At 38.0% G+C, this 18,239-nt stretch overlaps 1 protein-coding gene across 2 annotated transcripts in view; it reads left to right on the forward strand.

Moving 5' to 3' along the window:
• Positions 1-17,979, forward strand: part of LOC143751641 (receptor-type tyrosine-protein phosphatase H-like) — a 38,211-nt gene extending 20,232 nt beyond the window's left edge. For both annotated transcript variants that reach the window (XM_077244261.1, XM_077244262.1), the window contains 14 exons: positions 2,783-3,046; positions 3,488-3,748; positions 4,210-4,443; positions 4,542-4,805; positions 6,629-6,725; positions 6,804-6,851; positions 7,144-7,225; positions 7,393-7,483; positions 8,338-8,411; positions 8,504-8,641; positions 8,934-9,056; positions 14,075-14,235; positions 15,164-15,299; positions 17,240-17,979. In XM_077244261.1, coding sequence (XP_077100376.1) covers positions 2,783-3,046; positions 3,488-3,748; positions 4,210-4,443; positions 4,542-4,805; positions 6,629-6,725; positions 6,804-6,851; positions 7,144-7,225; positions 7,393-7,483; positions 8,338-8,411; positions 8,504-8,641; positions 8,934-9,056; positions 14,075-14,235; positions 15,164-15,299; positions 17,240-17,386 — 2,120 coding nt within the window. In that variant the 3' untranslated portion in view covers positions 17,387-17,979. The remainder of the gene's footprint in view (positions 1-2,782; positions 3,047-3,487; positions 3,749-4,209; positions 4,444-4,541; positions 4,806-6,628; positions 6,726-6,803; positions 6,852-7,143; positions 7,226-7,392; positions 7,484-8,337; positions 8,412-8,503; positions 8,642-8,933; positions 9,057-14,074; positions 14,236-15,163; positions 15,300-17,239) is intronic.
• The last annotated feature ends 260 nt before the right edge of the window (positions 17,980-18,239 follow it).

Genomic DNA, 18,239 nt, shown 5'->3' on the forward strand with positions numbered 1-18,239 from the left:
AAGAGATTGTTGTCTACATAAACTCAATTCTTGTCAAGATAAAAAAAAGACACAAACGCCAATTGTGAGTGGGATGGCCAAGCTTCGGCTAGTTGCATAAACGGAGCCATTTTGTTAAGACTGCAAGCCCTATTTTAAGAATCTAAGCGCATGGTCTACGGCGCATGGCACAAGTGCACTTTGGGTGTCCGAATCTACTTTTGCTAGTTTAACGATGGGAAAAATGGTCGGCGGGCCAAAAAGGGTTGTCCCTATTCTCTTAATGAGTAATGAGTGTGTTTCGGAAGTAACGTGAAATAAACCAACCAGAGTTTCATCTCCCAATCCCTTTAAAGGCCAGTTGCGCTCGCACCATGGCGGATTCGCTATTTATATGGCGGAATTTGCAAGCGGAAAAACTGAACGCGTCTCCAGAGAGGAAACGGATCTGCTCGTGCACGAGGTTAAAGTGACCATCTACGGGACAAGCCGGATTTCACCATATCTTTATGTACACAATAAAAATCTTTTTACATTGTAATCATTTTATTTTTAATATTTGGCATGTTTGTGTCCAGCTGTGTGTGTAATAAGCATAATGTATGCGCTTTGTGCACCTGCCTAGGCTCATATTAGGCTCAATGCGCCCTAACAACAAATCAGTCTATTAAAACCGCAGTCTATTTCAGTTGCCTCAAAATAGCAACGCGCCAACAATGTGCCTGAACACACCTCATTTTCAGACCAGCACGCCCATGGGCACACAAATGGGCGCAAATACATTTGCTCTTTAAATAATGTGGCACAGGACGTGAAAATGATAACTGCGTCGGGCTGAAACTAGCAAAAAACTACTGCGTCACGCCTTTCGCTGCATTGCACCGGGGGTATGATAGGGCCCTGAGTCATAAGAACTAGTATGACCAGCTAGCAGTTAGCCTATCGAGGGGTAGTAGTCAGTCTTACTTTTCGTTATCAAATAAGACCAACATTGACTTTTATTTAACTGACTTAAAGTTATGAACATTATGCAATAAAAATGAAAAATTCTGAAAAATTTGATGACTAACTTATAAGAGTCTTAGCAGTTTATGCAACGGGCCCCTGATCAGAAGTAGCCTTTCCAACCCCATCTCACGGCAATTCGTTCATATTTTACGAGTTCCCCAATTCACATAAATTCTTACGAATGACCAACCCCTTACCCTGCCCCTAAACCTACCCTTCACTGGGGTTAAGACACACACACACACGCACACATACCTACCCATCACAGAAACCCTTTGTATTTATAAAACATTGTTTAGTATGTTAAGCCATATTTATTATGATGTCCTCATAAACCACATTTACATTGTAATAACAGTGTAATACCAGCCCGTTCTCACCCCAAGGCGTCATATACTGACGCTTTTGCCAAAGCGTCAATATCCAACGCACATGGCACCCTTTAGCGTCAATATGATACGCAGATATATGGCGCCTCCTAGTGGTCTAACCCTAACACTACCCCAGACCTAAACCTACCCATAACCGAAGCGTGTTATATTGACGCTAAAGGGTGCCATGTGCGTCGGATGTAGACGCTTTGGCAAAAGCGTCAGTATATGACGCCGTGGGATGAGAATACGTTGGTAATACCCATGTCATTATACAAATATGTGTCTATAGATGGTCTACACACACACACACACACACACACACACACACACACACACACACACACACGCACACACACGCACACCATCGGGACATCGGCAACACATATGACAGTAAAATAATGCATTGATCATTATTTACACAACACAAGATGTAAGATTAAAAAAAAAAGTAAACCTAAAAAGCAAACAATAGTGTGAAACACAATTAGGAAAGGGCGATATCGCTACGATACTTTTTGTTGCAATTATAACGATACCAATTTCGAAAGCGATACTGATTATTTCTTAAATGGGTATGTGATTTTTCAAAGTAGTTTTCATTTTCAGAAAATAAAGATTTCAATAAAAGGTAAATCATATGACAAATACTGACCATTAATAACAAATGTACTAAAAAAGCAAATATGAGCACAATTAAATAAAAACATATTTCTATATGTGTAAAAAATAATGTAGACAAATATTGTGATTAAATAATAATAAAAATAATTTATTACAACATAAATTTGAATAAAATAAAATATCTACAACATAAAATAGGTGGTGATGGCGCAGTGGATAAGACACATGCCTTTGGTGTGAGAGACACGGGTTCGAAACCACTGTGAGACACCAATGTGTCCCTGAGCAAGACACTTAACCCCTAGTTGCTCCAGAGGCGTGCGACCTCTGACATATCTAGCAATTGTAAGTCGCTTTGGATAAAAGCGTCAGCTAAATGTAAATGTAAAAATATGTGCACTTTCTTAAATATTTCTCCTTCTTAAACAAGCCATAGTTTTTTGCCGGAAGGCCCAGCTAAATATGTTAGAGGTGGTTTGGCGTAAACACGTTTGGGTTTAAGCTTTTGCCTGTTTAGGTTCATTGTGTTTTGGTTTCGTTTTCCCTGCTCCTGTTTTACCTGTTTTGGTCATTAGTTTCTGATTAATCCCACACCTGTTTCTTTTCTGGTTTATTAACTCTCCCTGTGTAGTTAAACCCTAGTTGTTTGTTCTGCCTTGTTGTGTTATTGTGTAGTTGCTGTTCTGATTCTCCTGCATAGTCTCCCTGTTTATTAAAAAAAACTCTTGATTCTATTTGGATTTGTGTGTTTTTAACTACACCTGACAAATCTCACTATACTGTATCTGCTTTTGTTTCAGTGCCATCTAATATTGCAAATCCACCAATAGTAGTGCATTTCAATGACACTGACGTGATCTTAAAATGGAACACGAGCAACAAAGCATACAACTATTCTCTTGAAAGCAGCAACACATCAATTGAAAACATAAATATCATTGCAGAAGGGAATGAGGTTAAATGTCATATATCTGATTTGAGTCCTGCAACAAACTACAGCTTCACTCTATACACTGAGTTTTTCGATGTGAGAAGTACTGGATACAACTTCAATCACACCACGAGTAAGTAAATGATACTAATAATGGACGACCACATTACCAGGGTTGGGCAATGCATTCAATTCATGATTTGGCTTTTGAGTTTGACATGATTTCGAAATTGAAATTTACTTTAAATGCAATTTAAAGACAATCAACACAACAGAGATATTTCATTTGTCCAAGACAAGACTTGTAAATAATTACATATTGATCTGACAGCAGTTTTGTAAAGTTCTTTCAATTTCATTAATTTTTAATTATGAAATAAAATTCCATTTTGTATTGCAATTCTTCATCTGGTTTGCCTCAGTTCAAATTCAGATTCTCAACTCAATACTGAATGGTGCACAACCCTGCCACGTACCAAATTATCAGTGATGGATTTGAGAGGAATGTGCCTTATGTTCTACAGTATTTATATTAATAACTACCAACTCTTGTGGAAAATGTATCTCTTCACAGGTCTATCTCGCGTAACTGAAGTCAAAGTCACTCGATCACAGACACAGTTGAATATCACATGGAATAAGTTGAACAAAAACAACATCTACAACTACATTTTTCAAGAAAGTCATCTAAGTGAGACATTTTACAATGGATCTTCTGAGGGAAATGAGATTACACATATTTACTCAACCCTCACACCAGGGACAAAATACAATTTTACTCTCTTCACTGCGGTGAATGGTCTCAGAAATGGGTCCCTCATCAAGAGCATCACCAGTAAGTTTTGATAGTATTACTTTTGATAGATTTATCTACTTATTTGAAAAGCAAATAACGAGTTACAATTGAGTGAAGCTTGCTAGTCATGGAAATGACTTGTGTGGTTATAAATGCTTGAACTCCATATACAATATTTTGGTAACACTTTACGATAAGGTTTAATAAAGCATTTATTAATCTTAGTTTGTTAATTTCAACATTTACTAATACAATATTAAAATAAAAAATACATATTTGTTAATATGATTTAATGGCCCTGAGCTCACATGATCTAACAATGAACAATTTTTTTTGACTGAGGTTAATAAAGAATAATACATGTATTGCTCATTGTTAGTTAATGATATTGCTTTTTTTGTGCATATTCAATTGAATTTTAAAACATCTTTTTAAGACCCCAAGATAAAGACTCCGGCTGAGTTTGAAGTCAGCGTTCATATGTTTTTGTGTTTCTGCAGCCATTGACTGTGTGTCCTTTAAGTGGGACGTCACCAATTCATCGATAGCTGCTCACGTGAATGGAAGCACTGATGTAACAGCTGAAAACACAACCGGCAATGTTAAAACTCTCCCTGTAGTAAACAACAGGGCGAATCTGCAAGAGCTTACTCCTGGAGACACCTACAATGTCTCACTGTGGTATGAATTGGACTCAGTGAGACTCCTACAGTGCTCACATCTCCTGACGTTAGGTGAGTTTACATGCTCTGTTTTGGACTGTGCCGAAGACTGGCTGATATTCGGTATAATGTCTTTGTTTTACTATCCTTCTGTTTCTCTTTCAAACTAGTTCCAAATAGTGTACTTAATCTTCGCTGTGAACATTTTTCTGGAGGATATGGTCTGGCTGTAGTTTGGGTTCGTCCATATGGAGTTGTGGATGTGGTGCAGGTGGACGTTGCTAAACAAAGTTTCAATATTAGTTCAAGCACATCAACTAGACAGGAGGTAAAGAACCTGCAAGCTGCCCAATGGTACACAGTGACAGCGACATCATTCTCTGGAGCCATGAAGAGTGAAATAGAATCACTCAAATGTCAAACTGATCCAACAGGTAAAATAAGGTCTAAATATGTTTAAATACAACTAAAAGGAATAGTTCATCTAAAATGAATATTCTGTCATTATTACTCACCCTCATGTTCCAATCCCGTATGATATCATTCTGACTGTCATGAGCTCAAATGGAATTTTCACTGAATAATGACTTAAATTTTGGCATATTTTTCACACAGTTGCTATCATGTGACTTCAGAAGACTTAGAGGCCCCACTTTATACGTTTCTTTAACTACTATGTACTAACATTTAAATTAATCTTTTGATAGAATGCACTTATTGTGTACATACATGCTTTTACACAGTACTTATTTTAAACCTACCCTACCCATAGTAATTTAGCGCAGAACACTAATTAATGCATTAAGTATCATAAACTGACAATGTCAGTCATTTGACAGCTGAAGAGTGTGGGTTATGCAACAACAACAACAACAACAACAACAACAACAGAAACTTTAATTAAGTGAGTGTTCATAAATATATCAATCAGAGCTTCTGAATGATATGTGAAAATCAGCAGCATTAGGATCAGTTGAGCAGGTTTATCTTCTCAGAGAATCAGTCAAAACAAAAAGAGGAATAGGAAGTAGCCTAATATTAACATTCAGCAAGATTAATAAATGCTACAGTAGTTCATGATACCAAGAAGTCAAACCATTTCTTGACATTTGTGATGGCAGTGCTGAGGAGACTTTGAGCTCCTCTTGTAAATTTGTATTAAATGGAGAAAGATGCTGTTTTATCAAATGTAAAGAACTCTCTTCTGACTGAACATGACCATAAAAACTTTATGATGGCATATAAATCAGTAGAGCTATATCTCTAGGTTCTAGGTTCTTCATCCTTCATTGATGAAACAAGTTTGCACATGTGGACAAATAATCAATCATTCTTTTCTTTCTTTATTTTTTAATATGTGAGTGTGACAATCTTATCGATTAACTATAGACTCCATAATAAAATATTTGAAAGTGACTCCTTAAAATGCTTATGATAAGTTACTTGTGTGATGCTTGTGTGAAAGCCCTTTTCCACCACATAAGAAAACAAAAATCATGCTCTGGAAAGTCATAATTATGACAAAAAGTCAAAATTATATCATACCAAGTCATAATTATGACATACTAAATTGAAAATATGACTTAAAAGTCAAAATTATGAGATTAATTTTCTTTAATTATGAGATAAAAAATGTAAATTATGATTTAAAGTCAAAATGATGGCAAGTCACAAATTGAAAAATTAGCTATTATATTCTAAATGATGACATAATATTGAAAATTATGACATAATTATGAATATTTATTTTATTCAAAAAACTGAATTGACATAATTATGACAAAATGTTGAGATTGCCATAGAAAGTCAGAGTTTTTTAACAGAGAAAATTATTTAAAAAGTCAAAATTATGACAAGTCGAAATTGACATACTAAATTAAAATAATTAGATAAAAAATAAATTATGATTTAAGTCGAAATTTACACTAAATCAAAACGATGACATACAAAGTTGAAATTATAACTAAAAATATTGAAATAATGATTTAAAAAATATAAATTGACACTCAAAATTATTATAAAGCCAGATTAAAGTCAATTATGACTTAAAAGGGCAATATTATGACATACAATGTCAAGATTTTGACTTTCCATTTTTATCTCATTTCTGCCTTTTTAAACCCCGTCAGGCTTCAGTTGAATAGAGCTTCGCCTTGTATTTAACCTGCAATATTCCTTTAAATCTTTGAGATATTAAGCTGTCACATAGTTGACCGTATTGACATGTGCACTGTTTGTTTCTGTCTGTGTTCTGCAGGCGTTATAGCAGGTGTCCTTGTGTTTTTCCTGTTGGTCATCATTATTTGTGCTGCAGTCTATTTATGGCTCCGCTACGGTTCTACAAAGTGTATTAAGTATGATTTTGATTTATATTAGTTATATTAGTTTTTGACTGTATTAGTTTTATCTCTAATGACTTTTCTCATCTTTAGAAGTCACAAACCACCAGTGGAGCCAAAAGTGACTAAACGAAACTACAAGTATGTGTAACACTTCTATTTAGGAAAATGTGCATGTGTGTGTGGGGGGGTTGGGTCTTTTGGACAATTAAGCCACACTTAAAGGGATATTTAAAGGGATATTTTTCTTTCTCTCCATACAATGGATTTCAATGATGTCCACAACTTAATGTAATGAATATTTTATCATCTAATGCAATTTCAATCAGACTTTTTTTATTTTAAGTGTGCAATAAGTGTCTACGTGCTTTTGGGGCCACTGTATATGATGTTATTATAGTATGATAACAAACAATTGTGAAATGTTTTTCAGACCGATTCCCATGGATAAATTTCCTGAACATTTTCGAAACATGAGTTGTGATGAGAATAGAGGTTTCAGTGAGGAATATGAGGTAGGGTTAGCAAATATGAAATATAAGAGTAGCATTTTTTGTAATTGCTGTTGCAAAGTATTCAAATACTGAGAATGTATTTCTGCTTACATGTAAGAATCATCAAGTTCATTTAGAAAATTTACAGTGTTTGTTGAGTATGTTTTTATTGGACATGTTTTTAACAGGACTTGAGTTCAGTGGGTATAGAACAGTCAAGTTCTGCGGCTACTCTGCCTGAAAACAAGGACAAAAACCGATTTTCAAATGTTTTACCTTGTGAGTGTTTCACAACACACACACACACGCACGCACGCACGCACGCACGCACGCGCACACACACGCACACACACAAACTGTATATTCTATCCCCCTACACTAACCCAACTCCTAAACCTACCCATCACAGAAACGCTTTGCATTTTTAAATATTTCATAAAACATTGTTTAGTATGTATTTAAGCCATATTTAATATGATGTCCTCATAAACCACATTTACATTGTAATAACAGTGTAATACCCATGTCATTGTACAAATATGTGTCCTTATAAATCATATAAACAAGCACACACACACACATTTTATGGGAACTTTCCATAGACATAATGAATTTTATAATGTATGAACAGTATATTGATAACACTGTTCCATCATTAATGAATAACTACACAGTAACAAATGAGTAATGCACTTTCATGGGCACTATTCCATCCCATAACCCTCCATAAACACAACACAGAAAACATTTGCACTTTTATATTTGCAAAATAATATTATTTAATATGATTTATAAGCTGTTTTCCTCATGGGACCAAAAAAAAAAGTCCCCACAAGGTAAAAAAATATTGGTATTACTATCTTTGGAGTTTGTGAGGGCATTTAACGAACTAGGACCACACACACACACACACACACACACACACACACACACACACACACACACACACACACACACACACACAAACGCACACACAAACGCACGCACACGCACACAAACACACAAACACACACACACACACACACACACACACACACACACACACACACACACACACACACACACACACACACACACACACACACACACAGTTTTTCTGTCTTGGAAGTTTTTTATCCTCTCTCTCTCTTTAGATGACTCCTCCAGAGTGCATCTCACTGTAGAGGATGAAGATGATTGTGATTATATTAATGCCAACTACATGCCTGTAAGTTGTACAATATATATACTAGTTAACATCAGCTGTAAAATGCCCCTGGTGGACTGAGGTTTGTTTATGATGTGTATGTGTTATATCAGGGATACGGTAATGCAAGCAAACAGTACATCGCTGCTCAAGGTCCGCTGCCATCCACCATCAATGACTTCTGGAGAATGGTGTGGCAGAAAAGGTCACAGGCCATCGTCATGGTAACCAACTGCACTGAGAATGGAAAGGTAAGGTTATGTTCAGAACACTGCTTACAGTAGTATACAACCATTTTTTTAAAGGTATATGAAACTGTACATCATATAGTGAACAGTAATATGCTACATTCTTGTTGCATCAAGTTTAATGCAATGTTTGTTTAGCATTTTTAATCCAATTATGTGTAACAATACAGTGTTTCACTCAGAGTGGTCTGGATTTAAACTTTCTATAGTTTTCAACACTACAGCAGATTTGCCATTTGCACCTGGTGCAGTTATTTTTTAAATCTTTTTTTTCTTTCTGATATAACTCCTCTAGGTCAAGTGTGAGCAGTACTGGCCACTGGACAACTCGCCGTGTCTCTATGGAAACCTGGTTGTGACTGTGAAATCAGAGGATAAAGCTCAAAGTTGCACTCTGCGAGAATTTAATGTCAAAAATGTGAGATATTTCGATCGCTCTTTATTGTGACAATAAAATAATAATTTTCTGGGTACTCAAAACACTTTACATATGGAAGGGGGAATCTCCTCAACCATCACCGATGAAAAATGAAAACAGTGCAGAAGTTTTCAGCATTAATTATGATATTAGTTTTTTCTGGAGGGCCAAAACATTTGTAATTTAGTTTTAGTAAAAAAAATTGAATCTAAATTCTCTCTGACCCTGCCCATTTTTTTATTATTTCACACCTTTTAGAAACACCCCCTTCACATGTAATATAAGCATCAGCACTTTTCCCTCTGCTGGTTTGCTGTTGGGTGAATATCCACGTGACATATTGAATTCTTTTCCTTGGTCCATGTATAGACCGTGCGTGTATATTAGCACTGCTTGTTTGGATCTGATAGAGCGTTTAGACCCAGACACGGTGAACTGTGACGTCAGATTTAACAACCCCCCCATTCTTCGTCAGTGTTGGGGAAAGTTTCTTTTAAAAGTAATACACCTGGCTTTAGTTAAATTAGGACATTTAAGTAGCTTTTATAAACTTGCATGGTGTGCATCTTAAGACAAAACAACGGCACTGACATATTTTAATATATTTTAATATTTATTTATTCAAGGTTTGCGTTAAATTGAGTTTGCATTTCACTGTTTTTATTCATTTTGAGGATAACTGGATCTGTTTTTGTGCAAGTAAGATGGAGGTCTGTGCACCTAAGTGGAAAGAGATAGAGCAGGTTGTGAGAAAGGCAAGGGCTTCATCATCTCCAGGGCCTAATGGAGTTCCGTACAGAGTGTACAAGAGTGCTTCAGGAGTTCTACGAATTCTGTGGAAATTGATAAAAGTGGCTTGGGAAAAGCATGTTGTACCTAGAGCATGGCGCAGAGCAGGGGGAGTCTTTATACCCAAAGAAAAAGATGCTACAAGCATCAGTCAGTTTCGCCCTATTTCACTATTAAACGTCGAAGGAAAGATTTTCTTCAGCATTATTGCTCAGAGATTGTCAACCTACCTATTAAAGAATGGCTTCATTGACACTTCAGTTCAAAAAGCGGGCATTCCAGGATTCTCAGGATGCTTAGAACACATCAGTGTTATCTGGCAACGAATTCAATCAGCTAAAAAGGAGAGGAAGGAGCTCCACGTGACATTCCTGGATTTGGCTAATGCATATGGTTCAGTGCCACATGAGCTTCTTTGGGCATCATTTGATTTTTTCAGGGTACCGATGTCGATAACAAATTTAGTGAAAGCCTATTTTGGAGATTTGCAATTTAGTTTCTCAACTCCAGAATTCAGCACTACATGGCAATGCTTAGAGGTTGGAATAATGGCAGGATGCACCATTTCTCCACTGGCTTTTACCATGGCAATGGAAGTAATCATTAGGGCATCAAAATGGGTAGTAGGAGGAGAGCGCTTGGCTTCTGGGATGCGACTACCACCAATCAGAGCATACATGGATGACATGACAACCATGACTACAAAGGTAGCCTGCACTAATCGGTTATTGGGGAAGTTAACAGATAATATTGAATGGGCACGAATGCAATTTAAGCCCTCTAAATCAAGGAGCATCTCCATAATTAAAGGCAAGGTAGTAGATAAAACATTCTTCATTAATGGTGAGGCAATACCAACAGTTTCTCAGAAGCCAGTGAAGAGTCTAGGGAGATGGTACGATGGGGATCTAAAGGACACAGTTCGAGTGGGAGAAGTTAGACGACAAGCAGTGGAAGGGTTGAAGAGCATAAACAGCTGTGCTCTACCAGGCAAACTGAAACTCTGGTGCTTTCAGTTTGGTCTACTGCCAAGGTTGCTGTGGCCACTGACTGTGTATGAGGTTTCTTTGACAACAGTGGATAAGCTGGAAGCGTTAATAAGTTCATACATCAGGAAATGGTTGGGAGTTCCACGCTGCCTCAGCAGAGTGGGACTTTATAGTAAAGGAGTATTGCAGCTGCCAGTCTCTGCTTTAACCGAGGAGTTTAAGTGTGCCAAGGTCAGACTGGAAATGACTTTAGCAGAGTCACGTGACAAATGTGTAAGGGAGACAGCCCCTGTGGTAAAAACTGGTAGAAAGTGGTCAGCAAAGAAATCTGTAGTAGAGGCAAAGGCTGACCTTCAAATTGGGGATATCGTGGGACAGGTACAGCATGGAAGAGGGGGTTTTGGGCTCAGTTTAGCTCCTCCTAAATGGCACAAGGCAGGCCCAGCCCAAAGGAGGAAGCTGGTAGTCAACGAGGTGCGAAAGCAGGAGGAGAGGATGAGATGTATAAAGGCCATTTCCCAGGCCAAGCAGGGAGAGTGGATGAGATGGGAGAGTGTGGAACAACGCAAAATGGGCTGGCAAGACCTTTGGTCAATGGAAGAGAGTAGGATCAGTTTCCTTATTAGGTCAACATATGATGTTCTCCCATCACCGCCAAACCTAAACCTCTGGGTAGGAGAGGATCCATCTTGTCCTTTGTGTTCATCACCTGCCACATTAAGGCACATTTTGACAGGATGTAAGGTGGCTCTTAGCCAGGGTCGGTTTACTTGGCGCCATGACCAAGTATTGCGATGTTTGGCTTTAGCATTGGAAGGCAAGCGTAGTATGACCAATACATTGCCGCCTGTTCTAGCAAAACATTACACGCAGAAGACAATATTCCTCCGCCCAGGCGAGCAACCACCAAGAAAAGGTGCTAACACCAATTCTCGCCCAGGACAACTGGAAGCTGCTAGGGACTGGAAGATGCTGGTTGATCTTGATCAACGGCTTATTTTTCCACCTGAGATTGCCACCACTAACCTACGGCCAGATATTGTTTTGTGGTCTGGATCAGCACGCATTGTTCAACTGATAGAGTTAACAGTGCCATGGGAGGATGCGGTAGATGAGGCATATGAGAGGAAGAAACTGCGGTATGCTCATCTGGCCACTGAAGCAGAACAGCGAGGATGGAGAGTCCAGGTTTATCCAGTGGAAGTGGGTTGTCGTGGTTTTGTGGCACACTCTACAACCCGGTTCCTCAGAGACGTCGGATTCAGTGGCCAAGAGTTGCGTCGTACAGTAAAGAACTTATCTGAAGCAGCAGAAAGGAGCAGCAACTGGCTGTGGTTGAGACGGAAAGATTCTAGCTGGCTGTGTACAGGCCGCCATGCTACGGTTTCGTAGAATTCTTGAAAACTTGAAAGGTCTGTTGGTTTATTTGTATAGGTTGTATAGTATTTACAGTCATTACGTTCCTGTGTATATTGCGTGAATGACGGGTGGTTGGGCAGATATTGTGTTTTGCGGTAGGTGGTATGCCATACGGAACCGTTGCCACTGAAACTGCATATTAACGCACCAGTGGGGCTCGACAGCCTTAGTCAAACGGGTTGGCGCGTATGGTTGGGTTGCGGAGAGATTGTGAGATTGTGGTTAGGTCTCAGCAGCAACTGTTGGTTTATTGGTATAGGTTGTATATTATTTACAGTCATTACGTTCCTGTATATATTGCGTGAATGACGGGTGGTTGGGCAGATATTGTGTTTTGTGGTAGGTGGTATGCCATACGGAACCGTTGCCACTGAAACTGCATATTAACGCACCAGTGGGGCTCGACAGCCTTAGTCAAACGGGTTGGCGCGTATGGTTGGGTTGCGGTGAGATTGTGGTTAGGTCTCAGCAGCAACTGTTGGTTTATTTGTATAGGTTGTATAGTATTTACAGTCATTACGTTCCTGTGTATATTGCGTGAATGACGGGTGGTTGGGCAGATATTGTGTTTTGTGGTAGGTGGTATGCCATACGGAACCGTTGCCACTGAAGCTGCATATTAATGCACCATTGGGGCTCGACAGCCTTAGTCAAACGGGTTGGCGCGTATGGTTGGGTTGCGGAGAGATTGTGAGATTGTGGTTAGGTCTCAGCAGCAAGAGGGAAGTAAAGGTCAGTAAGCTGGGCTGAGTTGAGTGGGGGACGGAGGGGGGTGACTCTGGGACGCCAGAGTCACTGTCGAGCCCTCTTGAGGTGTCGTGGCCTAGTCGACGAAACATTGAGGACGGAAGGTGCCCACTTGAAGACCCTAGAGATGTTCCCTTCTCCGCTCAATCCAGAGGGTTGTTATGGGGGACCGCACTGTGGTTGCAGCCGTTGTGTGTGCTGACGCGCAATACACTGTATTAACACCAGACAGATTCACGTCACTAGATGGAAAGAAGCGTAAATGGATGGAGAAGCATAGGTTACTGTAAAGCTACGTCTTAGTTGGTGATTATCTTGGCGAAAGCCGAGTACAAATCAGCATGAAGTTTTAACATCTACTCTCGTGTAATGGAAATAATGATGAGTAAATGCATGATCACATGTCTAGTCTTAGTCTATTTAGTCTATCATTTAGACAGATTTTAGCTAACACATCTAAGCTAAACTGTGCTGCTAAAACTGGTATGTTTAGGGATCTTGTTAAAAACAAAATGCTCACGAGAGAAAAATGATGCGCTCGTTTTTTAGGAGCCTTCAGTAGGATCTGCACACAGTCAGAAATAGCAATAGCTTCGACAGACTTTACCATATTTTACTCTTCTTTTTAGTTCTCCTGGTTTAGGAATAATAATAGTATTCTGATTTCTCATTTTTACTCAGTCTGAATGGGTAGGACAAGTTTCTGTTTACCAAATAGACATCATTGATGTGTAAATGTGGATGAATGTGATTTCACAAACTTGTCAAGGTTTCCACTTAGTCCTAACCCTATCCCTACCCATAATTTATCCTCAAAATCAGAGGTAAACGATAGGTGAATAACACTGATGTAGAAGCACCTAACCCTGGTTGTAAGCCTAAACTTGACATCTGATTGGCTGATTGAAATGTTGTTCCAGGATCAACAAAGATGTTGATCAAGGAACACGTTGTACTTGGTAAAATCACATTCACCTTGTTATATTAGCCCTTTAACTTATGAATAACAGAAGGCATCCATGGTCAGGTAACCTTTAGACAATCTATTTATGTCAATTTCTTTGTTTGTAACAGAAAAGCACCTCTGAGACACGAACAGTGAAGCACTTCCACTTCACAGCGTGGCCAGATCATGGCGTTCCCTTTGGCACAGATGAGCTGATCATGTTCAGAGGACGTGTCCGTCAGCACATGGAGAATTCCTACACTGCAGGGCCAACAGTCGTACACTGCAGGTGACCACTAACTTTAAAACCCAACTCAAACATTAAAGGGTTAGTTTACCCTAAAATGAAAATTCTGTCGGTAATTACTCACCCTCATGTTGTTCCAACCTCGCAAGACCTTCGTTCATCTTCAGAACACAAATTAAGATATTTTTGATGAAATCTTAGAGCTGTTTCACTCCTTCATAGGCTGCTAGGTAATTGCATCTGCTGGCCCAGAAAAGTTAGTAAAAACATTGTAAATATTGTCCAAGTGACCACATGGCTCAATCTTAAGTTTATCAAGTGACGAGAATACTTTTTGTGCGCAAAAAACAGGCAAAAATAACGACTTTATTCAACTATTCATGTTCTTCTGTGTGGGCCTCGCCATGATGCATGCGCGAGAACTGAGAAGATGACACTCAGGTAAGCCATTCATATTGTGGCTTTGGTAAGGCACTTTTACGCTTTCTCGTTGGTTTCTCACGATTCGGACATCCAGGAAATGCACACTTAAGAACCATTTTAAACACTACATCGAGACCCATCTGCATCATCTCAGTTCTCGCGCATGTGTCGTGGGGCTCTCGTGAACTCATGTCAGAGGCCTACATGGAAGAAAATTATAGTTGAATAAAGTCGTTAATTTTGTTTGTTTTGCGCACAAAAATTATTCTCGTTGCTTGATAAACTTAAGCTTGAGCCACTGTGGTCACTTGGACTATTTATCAATGTCTTTACTGGGCCGAAATGCAATTACCTATAGCAGCCTATGAAGGAGTGAGACCGCTCACAGATTTCATCAAAAATATCTTAATTTGTGTTCTGAACCCATTTTTGGGTGAACTAACTCTTTAACTTGACACTAATAATGAGTCACACTGATTCAGAGAGCTGACAGCATTATTAAACAAACCACATAAAGCAAATGTTTATCGTCCTTGTCTTCCTCAAGTGCTGGAGTGGGCCGGACAGGTACACTGATCGCACTGGACGTTCTCCTGCAGCAGCTGGACAGAGAAAAGGCAGTGGGTATTGCAGCGTTCGTCCAGCAAATGAGACTCTGCCGGCCACTTATGGTGCAAACTGAGGTAACACTGTTTCAATCCATGATGGTAAAATTGATTGCGATAGGAGGGGTTTATTGGCAATCTGGCATAGAATTGGGTCTGGGTGTTATTATTAGTGTAGTGGTGATTATGATAATGATGAATTTATTTGCGTTATGGCTTACTTTTTCCTGGAGGATTCAAACATCTGTAAAACAAAACTTTAGAAAAAGCAATTTATAGAAACTTAACCATTTAAAAAAATAGCTGCTGTGGACACCTGAATTTTACCTTAAAAAAATAAATACAAATTTTGGTGATTGTATATTTTTATCTGTATATCATGAAATAATGCTACAATTATTACGACGACAACTACTTAACTAGCTACTTAAACTTTTTTTTAAGAAGGTTAATATACTAATATTTAGTATACTAATATTTTGGGATATAAAATTTTGGCTTTTTGTTTTTTACGTCATCAAAAGTGGCCTTTCCAGCACTCATTTCAATGAGTAAAGTTCAGCAGCTGTATAACACAATATTCAATAACTATGCAACATGAAATGAAAACAGCAATTTAAATAGCAATAAAATAAATGTAACTAGGCTTAAATGAAAAATATAGACAAAAATTGGTCAAGACAGGCAATTCAGGTAAAACGCTAAAATTAAAGAGTAACTTTGTCAATTTACAACTCGCTTTGTATGGTTACAATGTCGGTATGTAAATGAACAATGTTTACTCGTTCTCTGTGTTACCTGGACTGAGAGATTCACATTTATTTGTCAGCAAAAGTCCGGCAGGGCTTTGTTAAAACTAGATTTAGCTAAATTTTTGTATCACTGTCCATGGGCAGTTGGATTAATATGGGTTATTAACAAAAAAGAGTAAGTTTATCTCCAAAAGTTGTATTGTACTATGTATACTCTTTAAGCAATATGTTAAAAATGGGAACACTGTGGCAACTGATTTCTTACCTGTAAGCGTAATTTGGTATAACATTATGTTGTGTTCGTAGTCATCCAGTTCGAAATGTTAAGTACAAACACGGAGGTTATTCAGATTTTCCGTCACAACGTTCTCTCCATATTAACGATTCTTTACAGCCACTGCCTACAACGCGCTGGATCCTTCACTGGAAACCAAAAGTAACCCCCTCCGAGTCCCGCTAAACGTCTTTAAATTCCTGCACCCGGGAACACTACAAGTCGACACCATTATGAATAAAAGTTTGCTAAGAAGTATTTCCTACTAAAGCAAGGTGGTATTTGACTCTATAAGCATGCTAAGCATATAGCAGACTGGTGGGTAGTGGCCTTGGATAACAACATGCATTATGGGTGTTGAAGTTTTCCTTCCTATTTGTCAAAACGGAAGGTAGCATTGCTAATCAGGTAGCAATGATTTCCAGAAAAAGATAACAAAATAACACCTGTTTTCTACTGCATAGGCAGACAAGTTTTATTGAAAGCCCGTTTTGCCAGTGTTGAAGTACCACTTAAGTTTTACAACTTGACAGCAGCTCTTAGAATTTATAGCAAAATACAATAAATTGCCTGGTTTCACAGACAAGGTTTAAGCCTATAGTCCCAGACTAAAATGCATGTTTGAGCTGTTTTAACTGAAAGTAACTTGAAAGCAACATTTTATCTTAAAATATGTCAGTGCCATTGTTTTGTCTCAAGAATCACACACCAGTAATGTTTTTCTATTTTTCTATGGCCCGTTTATAAAAGCTACTTAAATGTTCTAATTTAAATAAGGCCTAATCCTGGCTTAATCTAAGCCTTGTCTGTGAAACCAGGCTTTAATTTACAAATGTTCTCAAGGCATGCTTCTTTTTATTTAGTTTTGAAGGCCATTTAAAAACTTTGGTATAAGGACAATAATATTAACACTTGGAGATGTGTATCCCTGTATGGTAGACACCTTTCACCCTCTTCAAGTGTCTTATGCTTCTCCTCTCTGTCTCTTACAGTCTCAGTACGTGTTCCTGCACCAGTGCATCATGGATTCTCTGAAACCCAAAGTCGTGGCTCAGTCAGAGTCTCTCTATGAAAACTCAGACATGATCTACGCCAACGCAATAGCGTTAAAACAATATGAAAATGGAACTAACATATGAGCAAAAATATAATAACATCTTAAAATGTAACATAATTCATGTGTGGTTAGCAAAACTGTGTTCTTATAATAATAACGTAAGATCTTACACAGTCATGGAATTTGTCAGTACAATCTTGAAGCCACATTGGTATATTTTTTGAGCATGACTTTCAACAACTTGAATGAAATATTTCAAACCATATTTTATGTGCATTTGTTATTAGAATTATTTTATTTAAAATAGTAATAATATTAATAACATTCTACAGCTAACAAGACTGAAAGATACTGGTATTATGAGTCTCAGCTAAAGCACTAAGAGTCTACCATTTCAACTTAACTGCCAGACTTTATTTATCTAAATAGCTGTGTATATAACCTTCTTTCATTTTTGTTTGTTAATGTTTTTAATGCTTGAGCTGTACTTAATGCTGCCTATTTTGCACATTACTTTTAAACAATGAGACATTTGCTATGTTAAAATTTAAATACAAGACAGTCTATTTAATATAAGTTGAATTTGATTTGTTTCAGATGAATGCTAAAAACCATGGCCAAATGTTATGAATGCTAAAAAACAATGATCATCAATTAAAGTATTTTTCCACTATATTTTTTTTATGATGCCAGTGACATGTATTCTCAGCTGTCTGTAGCTTAACAAACTTTAAAAGAATAGTTTGTCTAAAGACAAAATAGTGTCGTTATTTACATCAGGGTTGCTCAATCCTGTTCCTACCAGTATTTTAAACATGTATGTCATTATCGAGCGTTCCTGAAGATTATGGCTGCATCTGAAATCACACACTTCCCAACTATATAGTAGATGATAAACAGTATGTGACAAAATAAATATCTCCAAATTCACAGTA

This window comes from Siphateles boraxobius, unplaced genomic scaffold, assembly GCF_051911475.1.
Source record: "Siphateles boraxobius isolate OS27281-9 unplaced genomic scaffold, OSU_SipBor_1 26, whole genome shotgun sequence".
Lineage (NCBI taxonomy): Eukaryota > Metazoa > Chordata > Actinopteri > Cypriniformes > Leuciscidae > Siphateles > Siphateles boraxobius.